This window comes from Galleria mellonella, unplaced genomic scaffold, assembly GCF_026898425.1.
Source record: "Galleria mellonella isolate WM207_F2 unplaced genomic scaffold, CSIRO_AGI_GalMel_v1 utg74, whole genome shotgun sequence".
NCBI classification, from domain to species: Eukaryota; Metazoa; Arthropoda; class Insecta; order Lepidoptera; family Pyralidae; genus Galleria; species Galleria mellonella.
Window position 1 is genome coordinate 2,848,474 of NW_026442147.1, and position 25,971 is coordinate 2,874,444.

Below are 25,971 nucleotides of genomic sequence, written 5' to 3' on the forward strand. Positions count from 1 at the left end.
CACATCTCTACTAAATAAATCGTTACTGGACCATTCCTGGCGACCAAATAATATTAATGGCAAGAGGTTAATAGTTTTAAAGACGTTTGAAATTGATCGACTTCTGCATCTAACGAGAGCCACAGAATAGAGCACCGGAATGGGTTACTGAGATATGTAGATAGATAAAACAAATTGACTAATGATCGCATTTACTTTAGCAATTATCGTTCTATATTAATCAATTAAGTTTTAAATTTGCATTCAATATTAGATATTTTTTACAATAGACTTTTTTCTCCTCTAGGCATTAACGACAATTTTAAAATATATATATAATACAATTTTATTTTAATATTATATTATAAAAAGCTATTAAGGAAAATATTTATAATACCATAGAAAAAAAAGTTTTTTTTTATAAATTGTAGGATAGATTTCAAATTTCAGTCAGTATTCAATTAGAAAAATTATTCATTCCCTTCGTTAAATAAATTGAACCATTATGCATTTATTTCTTTTTTGGCACACCATGTTATTGTTCATACTCATATTATTTTGTTTACAAACGACTGTTACAAAATTCTAGGTTAGCTATCTGTATGTGTTTCTTAGACGAACATTGTCTGACTAAGCTATCGATATTACCTTATTTGAACAACGCTAGACTGCTATTTGAGGTTCCAAAGTAAAATTTCAATATCCTTTGAATTTTCAATTTAGATAATTCAGAAACAATTATCGCTTCATACTTTGAAGAATACACAAAATCAGTATAACCATATCAAAAGTCAGAGGTGTCAAATAAATGATCATCATATCAAGCCTTTAATTGTCCACTGCTAAACATAAGCCTCCCCTTGAGAAGTTCTGCTCATAGTTGCCACGCTTGGCAGACAGATTGGCAACCGCAGTTAGGCCTTGGAGATATTATAAGAGGGACGCTACTACTCATCCCTCGCTCTTCCTTAATCGCCTCTTACAACACCCATGAGAAAGAAAGGAGCCAGCTGGTAGTGTGAGTGGAGTGGAGGAGCGAGTATTTTATGCCAGGACCACAAAGCCTAACATAGTAAAATAAATACTGTGTAAAAAACTTGACCTAAAGGGCTCCAGTAAACCATGTCAGCGATATTCGTGTACAACGATAAAACCCTTCAGACCTGAGGGCGCCGCCAACACATACTGAGTAAATTAGTATTAGAAATAAAACTTACGCGTCTATGTTAGGGAAGGGCGCGTCACAGAATGAACACCTCGGCTCCGTATCTTCACGCTCCTCCTCCTCTGGAAGAGGCTGCGAGTACTTAGTGCTCGAGCTCTGGTGATCTGGAATAGTTATAAACGCCCTGTCAATATAACATTTCAAATTATACCATATCTCATATGTATTAAGAACTATAAGACATCGTGCTAAAATTAGCACTGTCATAAGATATGGTGAATAGATCTGTTAACCTTATACATAAATCCTAACATAATCATCGTCATCATCATTTCAGCCATTATATGTCCACTACTAAACATAGGTCTCCCGCTAGGCTCTCCTATAAACTGCCATAAGGACCGGTCCTGAGCCACCTGCATTCACATAATTAAAAGCTATTACTATTATTTACATCAAGTAAAAATATCAAAATTTGTACAAATCCTTGGATGTTTGTTCTTTACATACACTCAACGGGTTGGACTGATTCCAATTAATTTTGGTATACAGGTAGATCATTTCCCAGATAAACACACTGGATATTTTTTATTTAAATTCAAGCGAGCAAAGCCACAGAATACAACTAGCGATTCTTAAATTACTTATTAACCAATGTCAATATGCAATATCGGCCGTCAAGCTAAACTTTATGCATCCTGTTGAAAGGGTTTGCATTTAATTGTTGGCTTTCTATTAATTTACTCGACGTTTTGTATATTGTTGAAATATATAGTTGCGTGTTGGTCGAGTTATATTTAAACTAGCTTGTTTAACCCTGATTCACATGAACACGATTTAGTTCGAATTCAATGACATTTCATATATACTAACTGGGTACATGAAAAAGTTATTCTATATTATAAATGTCTAACTATTGAAAGAGTATCCACAAAAGACATCAGTTTGGGTACCTTTGTCCCACTCGTGTTTCTACTGTTAATCAGTTGTACTTAAATGACTGAATGACGAATATGTTTCAGTTTAAAAAGGCAATGGCATAGTATCGCAGGGTATGGTATAGGGTAATGAAATTACAGAGTACAGATGCATAACATCGTAGTCCTCAGGAATAGCAAAGTATGAGGGGTGCCATGGGCCTAATATTGTGTTCTACGATGATAGGCAACGACTACCATCAGATGGGGTTCTTTGTCAGTTTAAGTATCATATAAAAACTTCGTATTTGCCTATACTGGGTTGCTATTTGTGAATCTTCCTTTCCATCAGTAGCTGGCTCTTTAAGCTATTTCTTCTAGCTCTGTTTTAATTTTTTTTATACCAAAGATTTGGAAAACAATACGTATACGGCCCATCTGATGATAAACGCCTGTAATACGCCTACAACACAAGAGTTTTTTGATTCGAAGAATAGATCATGCATACATTACAATATATGTACATAAAATACGTTTATCTTCAACAATGTCAACGCATAAGGAACACCATGAGTGCAGTTCATAGCTATAGGCGACGGTACCACCTTCCAACAGGTGAGCTTGATCGTTTGCCATTTCAAATTGCATAAAACAGTCTAGTACCTTATTAGGTGAATTTTCAATTTCAATAAATAATTAAAAAAAGAAAAAACAGTACGACGTCAATTTTTATAAAAAAAAATCTCCTACCATAGACAAAAAAATAACCAGCTTATAATGTAAGTTATAATCAAACGTCGTCAAGGAACAATAAGTTATCCAGCACAACAAATCATGAGTGGGGCGTCGGAAGTATAAGACCGCATTGACACATGCAGAATTAATTCGAGTCACGAGCGAAGCCACGCCTCGCGCATTGTCTAACGAGCTATCCGTGATAAGGCAAGGTTGGGATAAAACAAAGTTGATATCATCGACCAAGTGTGAACTAGAGTTTTAATAAGCTATTAAAAAAAATATTGAAACAATATTAAAAATATGTTGCTTAATTTATTTATATAATTATGAACCATAATGAAAAATGAAGTATTTTTCTCAAGTATAAACAAATTAGTAAAAAAAATTAAAAAAATTGATAATTTATAATAAAATTATACAGCCTTATGATAGAAAAAAATAACCGATTTTTTTTTATTTACGGAATAAATTAATCTTACTATTATAATAAAATTATAACTACACGACTTGTATTACAACAGAAATGTTAAAAAAGAAACTTATATCAGAGGTTTTTAATAAAAGGAACAGCAGGGAAAACAATATTTGTTTTGAAATTTTTGTCTGTCTGTCTGTGTTTGTTCTAACACCACGCAAAAACTGCTACACCAAAATGGATATGGTTTACACACAGTTGTGTTCTTGAAGGTGTAACTTAAAGTTTCGTATATGTTTCATCTTGATAAGCCATCAAAAAGTTTACTATTTCATTGGTTTCTCTACTTTTGAAATCCATGCATACGAAATAGCGGGCAAAAGCTAGTAAAAGATAAATATGCACACGTCGTGACTCCCAATTAGGTAGTAGTCGGACAGTATTATTTTAACACTATCTCTCTACACAAAAAGTCAAAATTAATAAATACATAACCGTACCTTAGAGCCAGGTTCAGGAAAAAAGTAATCTGATACTATTAAAAAAATAAAGTGATAGTGATGTCACGTGATTCACAATGATGTCACTATAAAGGTCAACCGACCTGTGTATGATGCCATATAGCACTGAAGTGTTGGTTACAAATTATTAGAGGGCAGGTCACACCCCCACCCCACCTGCGAGGGTTAATATGCTCACTTGACCCGACGTTTGTATTGCAGGGAAAATACAAAAATTATCAATGCGTGTCATAACCACAATGCATCGCTTTAAACGATTTTAGTGTCGGAAAGAGATTTATAAAGGAAATTATTATGAATTTTATAATTAAAAATGTTTCTTTTTGAACAAGTATCATCATCATCATCATCATCATCAGCCATTATCCATTTATTGCAACAAAAACTACTACTATCTTTTACTTTTGAATAAGTATAATCCTGTAAAAATTAAAAAATATATACATATTTAAATACTTGCTGAATCTCATGCCTTCGTCCGCTTGAATCGGTATATAAACTATTCTATGTGCTAATTTAGGATGTAACATACTCGTGTACCAAAATTCATTGTAATCCGTGTCGTACTACAGTTTTTTTATTAAAGACTGACAATCGCCCATTCATCTATCTATCCATTTATTCTTACAAACTTTCGCATTTATAATATTAATAGGATAAGATTTGACCCTTGAACATCATTCAAGGATCAAATCTTACAAGTTACTTTTAAACCGTAGCTCTTTTTTAAGTTCCTTGTACAATGTCGGATAACCTTAGGTTTTAAAAAAAATTAGTTATTTATATAATATATTATTTTAAAACTATGTAAGAAATGGACTAAATTTAAACAAAAGTTATAGCTGAGTTGGTTCTTTAAAATTTGATACTAATATATCGTGTAATCCCAGCATAGGCTATCCCTTTCTTTACCGTGAGTGTCGTAAGAAGCGACTAAGGAATTTTTATTATATAGTTTATTGGTCGAGAGATGGGCAACAGCGTCCCTTTTAAATCATTACCACAGCCTAACTGCGGTTGCCAACTCACCTGCCAAGCGTAGCAACTATAGGCAAAGTCCCTCTTATCAGCAGTGGGCAATTAACGATTAACCAAAATAAGCCTATCAAAATAATATCAAAATCAGTGTAATATTAACATGGATTTGTTTTATTTGTTACTTCTTTCAACGTAAACCTTTCATCTCAACCAATCATCATAGGCTCCTTTCTTATATCGGGCAATCAACATAATCCCAGACACGTCGACGAAGTAGCGGGTAAGGACTAGTATTTTTTATAAATAATGATAGTTTTTACCACAAATTTTTATTTAGATAATTTACTAAGAATCGTACTTTGTTAATTTAAAAATTTTTCATCGCATTAAGTCCCGATAGTGTATTTAATATCGTGCTAATTTTGAAATTGAGTCGCGGCTTCGCCCATGTTATCCTCTCTATCTCGTACACATTTAAACCCCGGCTTCGTTACCCAAGAAATACAAGTACCAACAAAATAAAAAAAAATTATAAACTTTCTGAACATAAATTTGTTTTATTCTAAGCGAAGAAAATTGAGATAAAATGAAATACTTGTACTATCAAAGAGCGAAATTCTAATAAAAATAATAATGTTTTGAATCTACGGTTTCGATATGAATTTCTAACAAATAAAACTATATCTTAATTTACAACTTCGCATAAATGTGACTTAGGTGAATTTTTTTTTCTTAATATTACAACCCTCAATCTAGTTCCCAAATGTAATTATAGTAGTTTCGCGTATGGCGAGTGGCGCGGGCGTTAAGTTTTCCCACGTCGTCACCAGATGTCGGGGCAGCGCGCGCGCACCGTGACGGTGACTTACTGATCTTTATAAAACGACCCCATAAAAGGCGACACCTGTTATTTTCTCATACCGTTAGCAATTTCCCTTAAAAATATATTAATGCGTACCGATAAAATTATTAAGAATAACTATGTATTGATATATCTCAAATGTTCTAAAATTTTTAAATTACTGAGATTTTAACTAACTTCGAATATAAGAAAATTCTTTGTTAGTGCTCTAGCTATATTTTGCTTTATTTTAAATATATTAAATTTTATGAATAAAAGACATGTTGACAGCTAGAAAAAGAATGATTTTTATTTTTTATTAAATTCAAATTAAATTAAAAACAAAAAAGTTTTCATACGTTAATATTCTCAATTCAACAATATAAGAATTTGAATATGTATATTCCAAGATATAAATATCTTTACCCGTTATAAATTGATTTTAACGATTTTTTATTGAAACTAACCAGTTTCATTTTGGTTTTACATCAATTTTGTTAACTCATTCTAGTTTAAAAAATTATCAAGTCATTACAGACTAATAAGTAATTTGAACAATTTTCGAGGCCAGTGCATTAAGTGCGTTGAAGTTAAGGTATCTGTCTATTTTACCTAAAGTCTAATAATAAGTATTTAGTATTATTATTATATGTAATATTTATTAATTATTTTAAACTTCAAGTGGAACCGAAAGAATTACTGATTTATCACTGGTTATTTGATTAGAATTGTTTTCTTTAATTCCGCTACTGTAAATAAGTTAAAGATAAATATAATAAAAAATAAGGTAACGGAGTTAAACCAAATAATTGTAATAAAATAATTAATGATGTAGACTTCCACAAGATAATACCCAGTTCAGTAAAATACTGCTCTATCGACAGAAGTAACCTATAACAAGTGTTCTAAGATTAGAATTAACTATAGTCATTATTAACAGTAGTCATATTTCAACAGAACTTGATAAAAATGTAACCAAATTTTCTTGAAATTATAACAGAAACATCTTTAAATAAATTACTAACAAACTGAAACATCCAATCTATTTTGGACTTGTATCACTATTGTTCATCAGCAGACAATTTTACAGTCGGATTAATTATTCGTTTCTTTATATTTTCATTATGTTCTATTGAACTAGACTATACAAAACATACTATGAATTATAGAACTCATTGATGAATGACTTCCAAGCTAACAACAAGTTGGAATTTACGGGGCCAGTGGCATACGCATCAGGTGCGTCCGGAGCACGTTACCGTTACGCCCCGGGGTGAGAACGGTCTCCAATCGCGCCGGTCGCACTGGACCCGATCGCTCTCAACTCAACGGTATTGTCCGTATATCCATTTCAATGTTGGTATTAAAATTAATGATCACCTTAGGCCTTATAATGGTGTTAAGAAAACATACCTATATAATTCTAACACGATATGTTTATAATTATGTTGGTAGTAAATAGTAACCTATTTGTATTTTTTACTGCATTAATTATTGCATTAATTATAATTAGGTACTTGGTAATTTATTAATTTCAAATTATATTTAAAATGTTTAAATCAAACATTATTGTGTGATCGAAAACAATTTCGAAACAGGCTAAATTTTATTGATTATTTTTTACGTAGTTCACATTAAATGTCCAAACTATGTAAAAAGAAAAAATTAAAAACAATTAAAATATTAAAAAAAATATTCTTACGTTCTTTTTATGTATGTATTTTATGTATTTTATGTATCTGTTTATCTTTCAGAAATATTTTTGTCAATATGCATTCGACCTGTAGATACTTTAATTTAAATTAACCATAAAATAGATGATAAGATTATAAAATAATCCAAAACATAATTTTAGAGTCACGACAATACTTCCCCCATTGTGTAGTGGAAATTATTCAATTCTGCGCAACATCAAGATACGAAATTCTAATCCGCGAACAAAAACTAGACATGCGCAACTCGCACCCGTACCAGATTCAACCCTTCTAGCGAGCGGTGATATTAAATTGAAATATTTTTATTTTATTGTCTGTAATATTTATTTGATTGTTAAATAAATACGCGATGTGGGACGCCGAACGATTGTACTCGGTTTAATGGGGGAGTACCGCCATTGTTGTTGGTTAATTTTTTGATTAATCATTCCATTTCGTGGGGAATCGTCGCCATTATGTGACGTTTCAATTTACGCTTTTACTTTTGTTGTGCAATGACGTGTGTCTTGTGCAATATGTAGGAATTATTAATAGCTATTGCCACTGATGGACCGTATGCTACGAGTATCTACGTGTATATTTACTTACTTTTGTAGGTTAACTTTTGATACAACTGAATCAGGATATAATAGAATCATACCGTATAGATGTAAAATGGACTTTACCTTAGTTCATGCATACAATCAGGTTCCTTTGCCTCAAACTGCACACCACTCAGACATAGCCACTAAGTTATATCTATATTTTATGAGCAAATAGTTTACAAAGACGTATTCTCTTAGACTGTTAGCTGTAAGCATCGACAACATAATTAGACTTGGATCGCTAAAGGCAAAACATATATCGTAGAATTGGCATTCTAAGTGCATAAAAACATCTTTCTATCTAAGGACTTTAACTATCTTACTGGCTCCATGTAAAGAGCAATGTAGAAAAAATGCTTCCCGAAACCAATTTTTGTACAAGTAACCTTAATATAATTTCTATAACATACCTACATATAATACTTAAATACAAATACAAATGACTTTATTGTGGATCATAGGTCAAATTAAGGTATTACATGACTTAAATAGTATCTCCATGTCCTGCTATATAAGCGTACAATATATGGAACAGTTAACAGTATATAAAACATAACATTTAAAATAATACAGTGAAACAAAATATATTTATATGAGACATTATTTTTTACAAATAATGACTATTTATCTTTATCATTAATATATTCGTTTAGGCTATAATAACATTTATTTATTAACATATCATGAAGGTTCTTTTTAAAAACATTTACCTCAGTCAATCCTCGTATATGTTTTGGTAATTTATTATAAATTATTACAGCTTTACAAAATATGCTGTCCTTCATCAATTTTGTTTTAGATGGTACTACACATAATTGGTCAATATGCCGAGCTCTAGTGCGAAATTTAAATCTATCAATATTTGTTTTTACAAAATTAGCACACTCATAAATATACAAACAAGGCACTGTTAATAATTTTAATTGTTTAAAATGTGGCATGCATGTGTCTCGCCTTCGCAAATTACAAATGGCCCGTATGCAACGTTTTTGATATTTCAATATAATGTACATTACTTACTAATTATGAAAATTTATAATCAGTGCCTAATAGTCGTATTTTAAAATTATTTAATATATTTTACTTTTTTTTCTACTACAGTGTCTCAATATAATACAACTTCATAAGTTGAGTTATCAGTAACATGTTTAATATATATATATATATAAGATATTTATCTCGGACCGTTATCGAAATTCAAAAATTAATTGTACACAGTGATAACGAATCAGGCGTGCGACAATAGCGCATGCGCCCGCGCCGGACAAAGCAACGTCATCAATTTTAATCTGCACGACAATTGCGCGATGACAAATGTCAGCGCGCGCGACACTCATTCATTACCGGCACGAATACACGCGGCCGATATGAAAAAAGCAACGGCTAATAAAGGGTTATAACTATAATATTATTGTTATTGCATATACAAGTAGATGGATTATATTTATGAATAAATAAAGATATATTTGTGCGCCAGCCCGCGAGAAAGTTAAGTCTAAACAATGACTTCCAAAAAAAAAACTAACGTATCGATCTTACAAACAAAAGTGCTGCTCTACAAAAAATCAACGATAAACGACGAGATTTTTTATAAATACCTTACATTGTAAATATTTGAATTTCGAACGTTACATGTCGATTTTGCTTCTCAATAAGTTATTGGCTCATCAAAAATAAACGGCAGCTTTAATTGTCACAAGATTAATACAAAACCAGTATGGAAACAAACCCTATAAAATGTAAAAATCACTTTATAATTGACCTTCTTCTTTCGGTAGACCTTGACTTGATGAAGATACAAATAAGACCTATTTTGCATGTACATTTTCTTTCGACAAATATAAATACCCTTATTCGGCGCATGATAATTAAAAATTGTGTCCCATAAAAACCGACTTCAATTGTGACAAAACCAGTTATTTTAATCTAAAAACTAAACTATTGAATGAATTTCGATAATTTTTTATATGATCAATTTGTAAATATATCCTTTCCGATAAAAAAAGGATTTTCCAAATCGATTTACAATTGATGGAATTATGAAATAACAAACATAAAAAAATACAAACGAACTAAGAACCTCCTCCACTTTGAAGTCGGTTGATAAATAAAAAATATATTTTAAAATTGTCACTAAATTCTATAGATAATTTCAACGCTCAAATTATACATCAATCATCACTTGTGCAAGCCCGGATCATTATGACAAAATGTTAGAGAATGACTGCAAATCGATTTTAATCATAGATATTTAGGAGTCATTGTAGATTCGAGCGTCATGCAGCTAATGTTTACACCATGTGGGTGTTCAGTACTAATGATTGTTTACTAAATTATTATTCTCATTTTGCTTTAATCGTACGGTAAGATTTTAGACACTTTTATAATTTACCATAGCACAGCATGATATTATATAGGTAGTTTTACCGTCACAATATAATAGGTAAACAAAATCATGCAATTGTATTGTATGGAGAAACTTGTAAATTTCCACTCACAATATTGTTGTATCGTGCAAATTCATTAAAATTATAAAAATGCTATCTCTACCTACATACATCTCTTGCTTCGTGCTATTCGTCTCATGCGTGCACATCGCTTCCAGAGACTCTTCACTCCTTATTCAGATAAAACGCTTATTTACTAATGAGCTATTTTTATGACAACTATAAAGATTAAAGAAATAAAAAAGCTAACAATATGAAAAAATGACAAAGCATTAAAGGTATTACAGGTGACGCAGTATACTCTATTATGCCCAGGGTACTGTTCATGTCTTTAAGCGACGGTTATAATTTTCCAACAGGTGAGCCATTAGCTAATTTGCCATTCTAAGTTGCAAAAAATGTGATCTTTATAAAGGAAGAAATAATATACTGTTAAAGAGAGAATTGTTTGGCTTTCAATTTTCTCCGACTATCTTACATGGGATTGGATATTATATTATACAGATAAAATAGATTGTCCTAATTTATTTAATTAATGAATTTACTAGGCATTAGAATATAAGCTCTTTTATGTTGGTTTTCACGATGTCACGAGTAATTGTTATTAAACAACACGGTAATTATATACAATTTGAAAACCATAAATCACCTACCACGCCGGCTGCGACAACGTCGCACCGGAAAGCAGCATAGAACCTCCGAAGACCCCTATGGACATTGATATAATAGATAACTCTGGATGTGACAGATCAATACTTTATATACTGAAACGTTTATTTTATATTTATTAAGTCAAATTCAACTTGTTTTCAATCACACAGTTATTAGATATAATTTTATTATATATGATTTTCATAATATTTTTTAAACTATGGACTTTTCAAGATTTGACATTTTTAAATTTGTTCTTCATTCAAATAATATATGAAATTGATGAAAGGATTTTACATACTAGATAAAACTTTTGATTATAGACGCAGTTCAGAGTAATGAAGCAATAGGTTTCTTGTTTTACATCAGTATAAAGAGTAAAATAGGTAATAAAAGATTATTGTAACTCACACAAAAGAATTCCAAATAATATAAGAAATTTGAGTTCTGAAAAATGATGACATTTCATGTGTTATTGTTACCATTTGTGAAGACAATTTATTTTTTTATATTCTATATAATTAAGATATACATATACCATATGTATAAGTCTATATGTACAAATGTGATTATGCCGAAGACGGTGGGAGCGCTTTTTTTGACCGATCATTGTGAGTTACAGAGAAGAGAACAAGTTCGAGAGAGGGGGAGAAATATTTACAACACCTAGTTATTACTGATACTGTCCTCTTGTCACTTCCAGTGGCACTAATTCCACACACGACCCTTACGTTAATATAGGCATATGCGTGATTTCTCACATCAGGCAGCGCGTACGTTGCGATTTATCTAAATTAAACATCGTATGCGCGTGGCACCGGTGCTCGGTCCGAAAGTCCGGTAGTTTTTTGTTTATACAGCGTGCGCGTGAGAGGGTTAACGGATTTTTCATTTACTCTATCCATATAACAAATCCTCTATAACTATAAAATTAAAATTTTCGCAAAAATATATTGTATTGTATTTATTTTTTAATTTATAACAATGGATATAAATGTCAACCAAATCAACACGTTTCTAGAACTTGAATCATCAAAACTTTTTCAAGAAACATTTCTAGATTTTTCAATTATTTCTTATGGGGTTAATTTTCTAACATTAAAACTATTGATATTGTAATATGAATAGATGGATTTTTGTCACTCTATTACTCGAAATCTATTGAACGGATTTGAATGAAATTTGGTACAGGGATAGGTTATGCCCTAACTTAGCACATAGGATACTATATGTACTCATTCACGCGGGCGAAGCCGCGAAATACAGCCAGTAATATAATATAATTAGAGCAATAAATACTACACAGTACACGATAATATTTTTCTTCAAAATAAAAAAAGTAATAAATCATTATTACAACTTGATAGTGTTTTATTTCGAGTATTATGTTGTACGCCCTAGTCTCAAAAAAGAAAGACCTAGAAGATAAACAGACTGTATAGATGCAATCTCTAAATCGAAGTCAATCCTAGAGGAATAAAGCAGAGGCCTTTGTTCAGCAAAAGAACGTTATTATTAAAAAAATAAAAATAAAGAATAGAGACATTTAGGTTTTCAAATTGAATTTCCTATAGGAAAAATCACAGATTTTCAAATTTGCTATAATGAACCACCTGTACGTAACGTGACAGGGGTGAACATTTTACGAGGACCGGAACAGGGCACAGGGCATAGGGCAGGTGACTCCAATTAACTGCGGACTGTCGAAGCGTGAAGCACGCGTGACCGTGATTCAACTGATGTGAGACTCGTTAGTATCTTACATAGTAGTGTACATACATAGACGAGTTATGTTATAGTTTTCAAAATACACACTCAATTATAAGATTTATTTTTATAATTATCTATTACGTAATAAGTAAATAAAGTACTAACAGATAAAAAAGAAATATATTATTCCTCTTTATCCGAAGATTGCCTGGATGAGATCGTTATTTAGCGATAAGGCTGCCCAGAGAGATAACTTCTCTACCTTTCATTTATGTAATTAAGTTTATATAATTAATTATTTACTTTGTTTGTGTACATATTGTGTTAAGTACGCCAAATGTACATAAAATTTTGTTGTGCATTAAAGTTTAAATCAATAAATATTGTAAATCTTTATAATTTGTATCGTTTTTTGAAAGGAACAGTAAAGAGTTTTCATTCGACCTAAACATAATGACTAAATATGATGAATAACATCTACATAAACAAATCCTGTTACCGCTTGGTACTCTATGTCTGCCCCGTAAGGAACATGATGTAAAGGTATAATGATAAATTACTTATTTATACAACCTTGCATAAAATAAATCAATACCAAATTAAAAAAAGTATATCTAATGTAGGGTACATTAATTAAATTATCAAAATTAAAAAAAATAGTCATTAACAAGTACCACATTACTAAAGTAATGTACTGACTAGCTATAAAAAAGAGAAGGACATTTATCATCAGCCTACAAGTTTAGCATTTCAGAGGATTAGTATTATTTCATTTACATTTTTCAACCGACTTCAAAATAAAGGAGGTTCTCAGTTCAGTTGTATATTTTTATGTTCCTCATTACACCGTCACTTTCAAATCAATTTTAAGAATTATTTTCTTTTTTTAACTGAAAAAATATACTTACAGATGCCATAGAAATTTAACAAAATCTATTCAGTAGTTTAGTTTTCCAATTAAAATAACACAATTGAAGACGATTTTTTTGTGGGCACTCTTTAATTATCCTTCTAGCATGTCTTTACATTTATTTTTTCTATTCAATGTTTCGTATTTTGCTTTCTGATCTTTAAATATAAAAAAACCGATTTACTTTTAGCTGAAAATATTATGTATATATATATATATATATATATATATATATATATATATATATATATATATATATATATATATATATATATATATATATATATATATATATATATATATATATATATATATATATATATATATATATATACTATTAAGAAGAAAGATTTGATTGTTTGTTTGTTATGTAGACTTAAACTAAAAATACATTATCAGCGAGTAACATTAGGTATGTATATTATTTTCTTCAATTCTATCTACTCGTGCGAACCTAGGTTGGATTGCTAGTATAATATATGAGGTGTCTTCTATAAAAAAAAAGGATACTAACCAGTTGCGGGAAGAATATCTTGCAACGGCAGTGGAGTTCTTGGACCCAACAGCAACTCCTGGCCGGGGGTGATGTCGCGGATCACCTTGTACCACACCTGAAATGCAGATTGTAATAGTGGAATAAATAATAGTAATACGAGTATAATGTCTATTTTATATTTCAGTTCATAATAATATTATAAAAGTGAGTTGCATTTTCCGTTACCTCTTGCCGCTTTATCGGCTCAACCAATCAAATACAAGTCATTTATTCATAATTTACAAAATTACAAATCAAGTTTTATTTAATCATGTCGTTCCCATTACAAATTTATTATAATTTAATCAATTATAAATATATTTAAAAGTTATATTAATATATAAAATAAAGTTCAAATTTAGATAGTAATAAGGGTATCTATATATCATCGGAATGAGAGTAGAAGTAGAAGAACATAGGATTCTTCTCCATTTAAAAAAATATATAATAATAATAATAATCAACGTTATTGGAAATCATGAATAAAAACCAATGTAAAATATAATTTACATACTCATGCATATGCACATTCATCATTGTCTATTAGTCAACAGGATAAATAGTCTAAAAACTGGTATAAATTCAGATATGGATTTTTATAACTATACAAGTATCATAATTAACGACATTCCAGGAAGAACAGAGGACTTCCTGTAGATATTTATATATTTTTTTTCGGCTAAAACATAATTTAAGGAAAGTAAATTAATTTATATACACTTTAGACAGCGCATATTATAATCGAAACAAAACTAATAGCATAAGTTATGGTAATTTCGAATTTCATTTTATTAGATTTTATTTAAATATTATCTCATGAGATAGAAAATAAACTCAGTCAATTATTTAAGGAGCTAGAACAAACGAATAGATTATATTCGTTTGTTCTAGTTCCGTTAAATTCAATATCATCTGTTAACATTCGTGTTTCCAAAAGAAATTGGGATATGTTTAACCTCTATTAAAGTCTCTAAAAAGTGAAATATAAAAAGTTAATAAAAAATAAAAATTTAATGTTTTAAAAATTAAATACGTTCATAATAATAAACAAATAATAGAAAAAAAGAAAAATGTTTTGAAAAATAAAATACGTTCAAAATACACAATTTAATAGAAAATAAGAGATTTACCAAGTCTACCATTCAATAAATACTTGCTAGTAATTTTTTGCTGTATGTTTAAAAATATATTTTTCTACTTTACGAAGTTTTAAAACGAGCTACAATTTCACGTATAAATTTAATCGTAATAGACCGAGGTGAAATTAAATAGATTTGTGGTACAAAGGGCGCGAGTGGATCTAATCACCGCATCTGTTCGCTCCCCTACAACGCTACAGTTGACCGGAAGCCGCGACTGTTGTTCAGGAACACCGATTTTCTGCCACCGGAAGTGCCAACGTTCGACATTCAAATTTCATTGGGGTCTTATTGGGGCACACACAAAAGTATGATGAGGGTTGTAATGACGCAACTATATCAGTTTATTTATTTTTGAGATTTTAGATTACAAAACTCACTCAATTGTTCGATACGATTCTCTGAGACATAGTTTTGTTGTGAAAATAAATCAGTCTAATTAAACTATGTTTGCAGTTCCAAATCGGGTAAAAAAAGTACTGTAGTCATGAGTATACATCATTATCATATCAACAATTAACTGTCCAATACTGAACACGGGTCTCCTCCATAGAGGGAAAAAGGGGATTGCCAGTGTTGTCATGCTTGGCAGACGGGTTAGAAACCGCAGTTAGGCTTTGGTCCTGTTTTAAATGGGACGTTGCTGCCCATCCCTCGACCACTGTTCCCTTATTCGCCTCTTACTACTTTACTTACACCCACGAGAAAGGAACGGGTGGCTTATTCTAAATAATATATATATATATATATATATATATCATATTAATATAATAAATGCAATAATTTGTAATGATATAGCTAGTAAATTAATGATAATAATCAGAGTGTTAATTAGTGAATAATGTGAAATAGTGTGAATTAATGATAATAGTCTATAAGACGTATTTGTCGATTGTCCAGTTAGCAAATCCTTCGTGACTCGGATTAATTTAATTTATTAGAGGTAACTTCCACCACTAGAAGGTTTGTTGAAAATTTACATTAAATATTTACATTAATATCAAAGCAATATACCACTGGGTCTAGTCACTGTCTAAATATTTATTATTATTGCAGCCGTTAACTGTCCACTGCTACACATAAGCCTTCCCCATAAGGAGATTTTTGCCAGTAGTTGCCACGCTTAGCAAGCAGGTTGGCAACCGCATTTAGGCTTTCACACATGTTTTAAGAGGGACGCTGCTGCCCATCCCTTACCCTCCCTTAGTCGCTTCTTATTATATTTAATATAAAATGTAGAGAGGTCGAAATGCATGTTAACAAGTGAGGTTGTTCTCTTAGCTGCCAATAATAAATGCCCTGTTTTCTTAAATGGATGATAATGTAATGAACTGACGGGATACCAGGATAACCCCTTCTCCCCCTAGATACCCTGTTAGATGGGCCTCTATATAGTGATAAGCAAGTAAAATTACCATTAACAATATATATAAGATTTAGAAGAAGGACGATCATACTTCACCAGCGTGAAGGGTGTGCTGTACGTTGGCGTCGTGCGAGTAGCTGGTGGAACGGATATATTTCAGCCAGTTGGACTTCTCTGTGGTGCCGTCCAGCCATCCTCTGATGCCATTCTTCCCGAGAAACTGGAATTAAGAATGAATAATTCAATACCTTTCGTATTCCTGTTTCTTGCATTTATTTATTCATTAGTACATGTATGTGTACAAGGTGGACTTAACGCTAAAAGTATTCTCTCCCAGTCGACCTTAGGAAAGTCGAGATATAAAAAGAGAAAAAATATTCGAATCCAGTAGTAGTTATTATAATCAATTTAGATACATATGATAATAAAAATCACTGTAATATAAAATTGAAATTTTAATCGTAGAGATAATTTTAAATAAATGTTCCCTCAGAATCGACTCCATTGTCTCTTATAAATATGTAATAGGTAATTATTATTTTGTTGATTGTAGGCCTACGCCTCAAAATATATTTTATCTAGTAGGGCTTTGACAAAATTATCCCAGTTTCTTGACACTTGCATTAATTTAATTTACTTTTTTTTTAATCTTAACGGTATCACCAGCGGGGCACCAGTGAAGGATGATAGGTAGATCATCGTGAGAGGAGACTTTGTACAAAAGTCGATTGCTTGGGTACCTCTGTCCCATTCGTGTTTCAACCGTGAAGCAGTTGTGTTTGCATGGCTGTGTTTCGGTTTGAAGGGTGGAATATGGCGAGAATTTACTGAGTACAGAGGAATAGTTCACGATGAGTCCTCAGGAATGGCAACGCATGGGGGTATCATGGGCGAAACAGTATACTCTGTTATGTCCATGGTACTGCTCATGTCTATAGGCGACGGTTACCACTTTCCATCAGGTGGGCAGCTTGTTTGCCATTCTAAGTTGTATAAATTTTTTTTTAATTCTGTCAAAAGTCTCAGAATATGAGTACTTTTCTACTAGTCGCATTTATTCTGATTTCATTTAGTTTTTGCAACTATCAATTCTAGCATTAACTGGCGACTTGAATATACAAGTATTTTATTGTTTTATGGTTCGAGTACTAATCTATAAATAAATAATTTGCTTAATTATGTAGGTATATATTACAATTATAAAAAAGACGTTATATGTTCATATAAAAATTATACTTATTGTGTATCTCCTAAAAATATTTCCGTAACAATTAATCCTATAACTAATACTAGCTGTACAAGTCTAAGATTTTTTCATAATAGTATAGTACTCTTAACTATTTGTATATTGCACGCCATCTGTATTTCTATAGAATAACTTGTGGGAAACGTTGTGAAACGCGAACACCATGCATAAACGTAACACAGTAAAATCTGTCAATAATCAATTTCTCAGCCAAAATACTTCGTAATAAATCGAAAACAGTGTTAATTATTATAATAAAATTTTTAAATATTAGAAATACAAAAAAGAATAGTAAAAATTATTGTAACAGGAACAAATATTTAGCGCCACCTATAGAACTATGTCTGTATTGCATAATTAGCTGATAACGATAGATGGTATATATTACAGCTATTTGTATAAAAAAGACGTTATGATGATTTCATATAAAGGTGTCAATTATTAATCGCATTATATCGTTGGGGTTCTGCTTTTCATAATATTATATACAGTTATCAGTTAGTTTTAAAGCTGTAAAACTTTGATTGTGAATATAATTAAGTAATTTTTATAAGTAGGTATGCATTTTGTAAAAGTTTTTTATTGTTTTTTTTTTATTATATTTGGCGGTAACTGGCCGTAAAATTAATCATCCCGGTAATTTTTTATTCCTGCAATACCAGGCCCTTAATCTCTATTCATTTACATAGGAAGATAATGTTATTTAACCTTGTAGAAACGTTGTCGAATCGACGACGCGAACGAAACATGCCGTAAACGATCGCATCCATTACGTGTAAATCTGTCAATAATCGTTTTTTTGTGTAAGAGATAAAATGACTCGTCGTCGAATAATAACGATATAATATTGTGTTTGTAATATTTTAAGTTTATTTTTTAGTTTTTACAACATAAAAGTAATGTGTATTATTGTTCTATATTAAAACTATTATTAGAAGATAATAGTGAAAAATAATTCGTCAGAGAGTGAGAAGGAAACACAATATTTATGTATCGCCACCTGAGGATGAAATTATGTCTTTGGACTTGGCATCAATTGAAGAACAGATGGTACTTCGGCACAAGAACCTAACGAATTGATTATTATACCATCGCGTAACATACTTCGCGGAAAAGATAAGCACAAATGGTCATTGTTAAAGCCAAAGTCATAATACAGTCGCAAGAAACATTTGTATTAACCAGCGTATGTGTAAAAATGAATTAGATCCTTTACGTTGCTTTTCGTCTTTTATTACAGATGATATTCAATAATTGTCACTTATACTTATACAAAAATTTTGCATCACAAGTTAGTCGAGCCACATATGCAAAAACGTATACTTGTTAACTGGCCGAGCTGGAGCGATTATTACACAAATTTTGAATATGCCAGGAAGTAGTAGATCGAGTTTGACACTTGAATTATATCATCCTATTGCAAAAAAAAAAGAAAAATCAGTTATCAGCAAAACGAAGGATGACGAAAACTTTGTTGCTACAAGTGCAATAAATCAATGTGTGGTGAACACAAACTTGATATGTGTCACAAATGTCTTAGTTCATAGTTTTTTACCAAAAGTTTTTTACTTTTTTTGTTGATTCGATGTTTTTTTTGATTATTTGACTTCTTATTCAAAGTTTTTTTTTTCTAGTTTTTAAGAGATAAGCACTTAAAAAAAACAAATATCTTTATTTAGAGCGAAACATATGGTCTCAGTACGTGATTATGTAATAAATATGTGATTTAATTAAATAAGAATGTTATATTTTTGTTAACAAATGATTGTAATAAACAAATATTGTAAAAGAAATAAGTATTTTATTCAATAAAATTTTATAAACCTACTTTTTTGACAGCGTAGTCGAAACGACGAAGGTTAGTAATAAGAGTTGAAAAATAAGTTTAGTGTTCTAGGGTTAAAGGGGGGAAAACGATGTAAAATAATGAAGATCTAACAGCCCTATTGCTAGTAATATCTAGTGAACCTCAAAGCTTTCCCCCAACCATTTTGGTTAATTCTTTTTTTAATTTATAGGCCAGCTAACCTGTTTCATACACACCTATCATCTCTTACTAGTGCCCCAGCATATACCAAAAAAAAAAATTACCTACTAATTTCTATTTAGTCTAATAAAGTGGTGCGTTCTCATGGGATAACTTAAAAACAAAGAACATGTCTGCTGAATTTGTAGATATATAATACACAAATAGATCTTTGATCAGTACTTGGGATACATTTTATACTAATTCACGCAGGCAAAACCATAGGTATATGTCAAATTCGTCTGGGATAAATTCGTCGTAACTTTCTAAAAGTCTGTCTAATTTTTAGGCAAATAATGTAAACTTGTAACAAGCTAATGTCCTCTCTGCCTTTGCTCTGTCTATATTTATATCTGCACGATTGCTAGTAGGTAGAAAGGTTTATTGGATAGAACAAACAAAAATAGATGTATTATATATTTCTAGTACCTATATGTAATATTTTAATGAAGTTCCCTATTAACAAATATGAATTAACAGAAAAAAGTAAAAATCTATTTTAATAAATAAAATATATAAAACGTCAACATGCATAATATACACAACCCAACGTTTAGACCAATCTTTATCAAAACTGCACATTAAATTTTAAATAAAGCGAAAGTATATGGATAATATCAACCCGACTATATCGACATGGGGGGGCATCAAGCTACAACCAACAATTTGGACACCCTGCATACATTCGATTGAGTCATAATGCCAATAATAGCATATTTCACGAAGATGTGTACCTTTCTGATAGGGGGGTCCGTTTGTTTAACCGTTAAATTAGGGTTTTTTAACTTGATCTATTGCAAACGTAAACAGAATGTGGGAGGGTCTTTGTGTCAATTTGATGTTGTATAATGATGGGTTAATAAAATTAATACTGAATTTATACGTCGAACGAATTCATTTCAAATACGTAGCTGGTCGATAAGCCCTAATTGGGTCGATCAATGATTGATATTTGACAATTAGTAGACACAACACAATACCGCTTATTTATAAAAACTATAATCTACAAACCTATTTTAACTATTACACTATGTTATGTATAGTATCAAATTAGGAATTTAGTACAAAAAAAAAAAACAATTTAATAGCTAATATAGGTTAACGAGAAGTTTGACGTTTTTATGAATAAAAAACTAAGTATATAAGGTTTTTAAAAGGTGATAATGGAATGGTAACGCCGCCTGCGCTATCAATGTACACTGGCGGGGCGCCAGTGGGAGACGATAAATGACGCTGAGATAGATCAGTTGACCCATAATGACCAATTCATAAAGAGTTAATCAAGATGGTTTCCAGAAGGAACCGCGTGGAAGTCGATCTGATAGGGTATATTGTTAGTAATGGGGCTGTTAGATCCCCAATACTAACAATCCCTTACCGGGAGGAATGGGATTGTTAGCAATGGAGTTTAACAGCTCCATTGCTAGCAATATGCCCATTAGGTCTATAATCTAATTATGCCCTATTAGGTCGACCTCCACGTGGTTCCCCCTGGAAACCATCGTGAACAATTTTTGTTGAATTCGTCACGATGGACTAACTAATCTGCTTCATCCTTCCCTATCATCCTTTATTGGTGCCCCGCCGGTATATACCGATAGCGCGGGTGGGGTTACCATTCCATTATCACCCATTAAAAAAAAACAATTCCTTTCCTCCCAAGTGATGATGATTAGGTGATAATGAAAGAAAGTCCGTTAGCTCATCCTAAAAAAATCAGAATGAATTAACCATAAAGGTTTCTAGAAGGAAGTGCGTAGAAATTGAACCGTTTCCTCAGATTGTTAGCAATAGGGCTGTTTTACCCTCTTGCTAACAATCTCTTTCCCTCAACACAACATATAAGGTAATTAGACAATTATTCTACATATTCTATTTATTATACGGGATTTGTCGTAATTCATTTTCAGATTTTTTTATTGTAGAATAAATTTAAAATAGTGTAAACCTATTCTAGTGTAAATAATTTATTATCCGATAAAGAATTATCTCTACCTACTAAGATAAACCCAACGATTATAAATTTTGTATGATTTGAATATTTTATAAATAATATTGTATTATATAATATTTAATAACGTAATATTATACATAATTCCTTTGACTATATCTATTTATTAATTTTATTTATATCTACGTATAATTCTATATAAGAACTAAAGTGACGGACATAGCCCGAAGGATAGGCAAGCTGAAGTGGCAGTTGGCTAGTCATTCAGCTCGAAGAACCGACAACTGCTGACGAAGAAAGGTTCTTAAGTGACGACCCTGTACTGCAAAACGCAGTATAGGACGATTTCCCCACTAGATGAAGTGACGACCTCAAATGCATTGCAGGAAGTCAGTGGATGCAGATGGCTCTGGACCGTTCTTTATAGCAGTTTATGAAGGAGGCCTATGTTCAGCAGTGGACAAATAATGGCTGATATAATAATGATGATGATGATGATTTTATATTAATTGGCACAAGGTACTTACCAATGCAAGGTTAAGAACAATTTATCATTAATATTATACTTCTAAAGTACGTAGACACATCCGCCTATAATCGTTGAGAGGAAATAAATAAATCACTAAACAAATAATTTACTATATCAAATAGTAAAACGAACTGGCGACTAATTCACCGTAAAATTAAAACAAGAATCCCCACTTTATCATCTCAGAGAGAAAAAAAACAAATTACTTACGTGAAAAATAAAATACATCTGTTACGTAATAAAAATAACATAACAAGTAAGGTATTAATCAAAGGTTCAGAAACCCTCCTTACGCGTCACCGGCAAGCCTTCCGCGGCATTTATCACGTTATTAAAACTGAGTCGGGCGCGTACTGTAAAAAAGATAATTATCTTAGGGAACCCTTGTCTTAACTTAGGGCTGCCAATATCCTAGTTTTAATTTTATTATAGTAGTATGCAATATGAATGAAACTATGAAATTATTAAAGTATTTTTAATATTAAAAATACTTTAATAATTTCATAGCGTTATAATAATTTATGGAGTTTTACAATATCTTAGATAACTTTAGAAATTGACTGAGTACGCTTTAAATTTTTATCCCATATTTACGACTATCGTATATAGTTACACTTCCCCTAATTATATATTTGGTGACGTATGGGAAGTAACTAATAATATGAGTTTTACAAATTTCTGTTTCTACCTACCTGTTACTTTGTATGTTAACTAAATTACTAAACCGATTTTGGCCAATCTTTAAGCATTCCTTTCAGATAAAAAACGAACTGATAAAAAATTAACCTGATAAGTAATAGCTTATTATTTTTTCTGTTCATGCCAATAGACGATGGTTGCTATTTTCCATGAGGGTCATCGCTTATTTGCCACATTTATAAGGCGCATGAAGAGAAAAAAATACCGTATATTATAAACTTACAATCCCATCGCCTTTGTGCAGATAAATAGGTAAAAAGATAAAAGAGCTTTTTTTTTTGATATTTTTGATATTTTCTATCGCTAATAATGTAGCTTTCTATAAGTTGATTAGATAATAAATTTATTCATTGTAAACAAACATATAAAATATCAAATATTTCCTCTTTATACAAATATATAAATAATATTCAAATGTAAGTCTCTTAACTGGTAATCGTCAACCCTACGTATGGCTATGGCTAGACGGGCGATGCGATGAGTTGGCGAGTGCCGGCGGCACATGTTCGCCATCAGTCATCGATGAACGGTACTCGGTCAAGGATGCAATTGCGTGGACACTTGTTACCAATGTCCGCCGTGAAATATGATCGTGGTTGAGACCTCCGCTAGAATAAGTGTGGACAATTTCATCTTTGAAGTGGTTTCGGTTTGTAAGTAAAAGCAGATTTTTTTTTCATGCAAAAATGCAACGTCTATTATTGTACTCAAAGTTTATATTAAACCTTTCGCTACTGGTACATATAGACTTTATTGTAGTTATTATAATTAAGCTATTATAATATATATGTATCTATTTCAAATAATATTTTTTTAAGATTTGTCAAACAAAGCAAAGTTTTATATCAATACAAAAATGACATAAACCTAACCTAACATTTTCATTTGACAGGTACATGTCTTCGTGTGTGTAGGTATAAGTAAATATCTAAACAAAATGTCCTTTTATCCTATAATAAAAGTAAAGAAAAACTGTTATCATAAGTTAAATTAAAGGGAAAAAGTTTGGACAATATATGAATTGATTTTCCATTGTCTATATCTACTTATTATAACATCCATTACACATTTATATAAAAAAGCTAAATTATGAATGACGACATATTTTTCTTTCCAAATAATTATACAAAAAAGTAGATATATTTTAATAATAAACCTACCTACCTTATTAATGTACATACGTAATGTAATATATTACACGCAATTAAATATATGTATAGGTATTTTTAACAATAAAAAATTTATACGAGTACTAAGTGATATTAAACCAAAACCTTACCTCAACTTTACAATTCCATAGAAACTTGGTACACAAATTTCTATAAGGTAAGAAGTGCTCGACGAGTTACAACAAATACAAGTATTACATAACAAGCGGCGCATTATAAAAACGTAGCGAGCAATTTAAACGAACTGTGGGTAGATCTCATATTTTGCACTCCGTGCAGAGATCGCAATTTCCCGGAATACTCGGAAAAGCTACAAATGTTCCCGAGTCGTTCGCGTCAGAAAATTACATTTTATAAATTTTAGTGATGTCATATATATCGATATGTTTCCTAATATCGAAAAATTTGTAAGTACATTTGTTTTGCAATTTGCAACTTTTCTCTCCGTATTTCTAGATTGTTGTATTAAATAATTCAAGATATTTTAATGTTAAACTTAAATTATAAATTCATGTCCGATGTTGACGTTAATGGTGATGAAAAATCCGGTAGTTGAAAAGTAAGAAGTTTGAAATTAAAATACAATAGTTATCTATAGACTTATATATACATCAAGCCTTTTTTCTGTAGATACCAAATCCAAATCCAATGGAAATTTAAATTTGGAAAGAAATTAACAGTAATATAATAAAAGATCATTGTAATGCGACTAAATATTCTAAATTCAAAATTATAAATTTTATCGACAATGTGAATATAACGAGCTCATCCCTACCGGTAACTGAAGAGCGTTCCCCGGCAGTTGCGGCTAGCACGCGTCGTTGCGCGAATCATACGTCTCGTTTCACAAGATAACAATTTGTGTGCGCGCTTATTTACCCGCCTACCTACTACCTACACGCCTGCGCCAAATTGGATCACCTATATACGTTACTTAAGTTATATGACCAATATACCATAGGAGATCCCCGATGATTTCGATTCAACGTAGATTATATCAATTATATATATAATTGATATAATCTACGTTATTAACGTAAATTATTTTTAGTTGTTTTCAAGTTAAAGTTTGTATTAACTAACTAATTATTATATTCAAGAGAAGAAAAATCTGCTTCTAGTACGTTGTAATGTACTAGAAGTAGATCAAACTTTATCTAAATTTACAGTTAAACTCAAAATCGCCACATATATCTTATAAGGACCTGCAAATAAAATAAATGATACAAACAAAAATATTATAAGTATGTAAGTTTGAGTCACATTAGCTTTTAATAAGTAGATAAATATTAAAAGATTGTGGAATGATTGTTATAAAACATTTAATTACAAATAAATGGAATTGTATTATTAATAATAATAAAAAAACAAAGTAATAGAAAACAATATTTAAAACCAGAGCTAAATAACAGCATTTAATCCACTCATTAATTAGCTTAACAAATCACTTATATAACATTCCCATCGGAATATACATATATCGTAACAATCGTATTTCTACGAAAAAAAAGTGACCCCTCTTTAGGTTTTTTCCATACATCTTGCTCACATTTCAGCGATGTTTCCTCGACTTGTCTTCTTTATCGGACTCGGAAAGGCATTGCTTCCGGAAATGTCCGCGGGAAGTCAACCGGTTTTTTATCCGTTCTTTTTTTGTTAAAAGCCCTGATTTCTTTTGTCTTAAACAAATATTTTCTTATTTAGCAAATATTCAGATAATTATATGAAAAAAGAAGCACC

At 31.1% G+C, this 25,971-nt stretch overlaps 1 protein-coding gene across 4 annotated transcripts in view; it reads right to left on the reverse strand.

Annotated features, from left to right (window-relative positions):
* The window catches only part of LOC113516004 (histone-lysine N-methyltransferase MECOM-like), a 103,451-nt gene that overhangs the window by 12,778 nt on the left and 64,702 nt on the right, over positions 1–25,971 (reverse strand). For all 4 annotated transcript variants that reach the window (XM_052900976.1, XM_052900975.1, XM_052900974.1 and 1 more), the window contains exons 3-5: positions 16,703–16,831; positions 14,086–14,182; positions 1,197–1,308 (exon numbers count right to left, since the gene is read on the reverse strand). In XM_052900976.1, the coding sequence (XP_052756936.1) occupies positions 1,197–1,308; positions 14,086–14,182; positions 16,703–16,831 (338 nt within the window). The remainder of the gene's footprint in view (positions 1–1,196; positions 1,309–14,085; positions 14,183–16,702; positions 16,832–25,971) is intronic.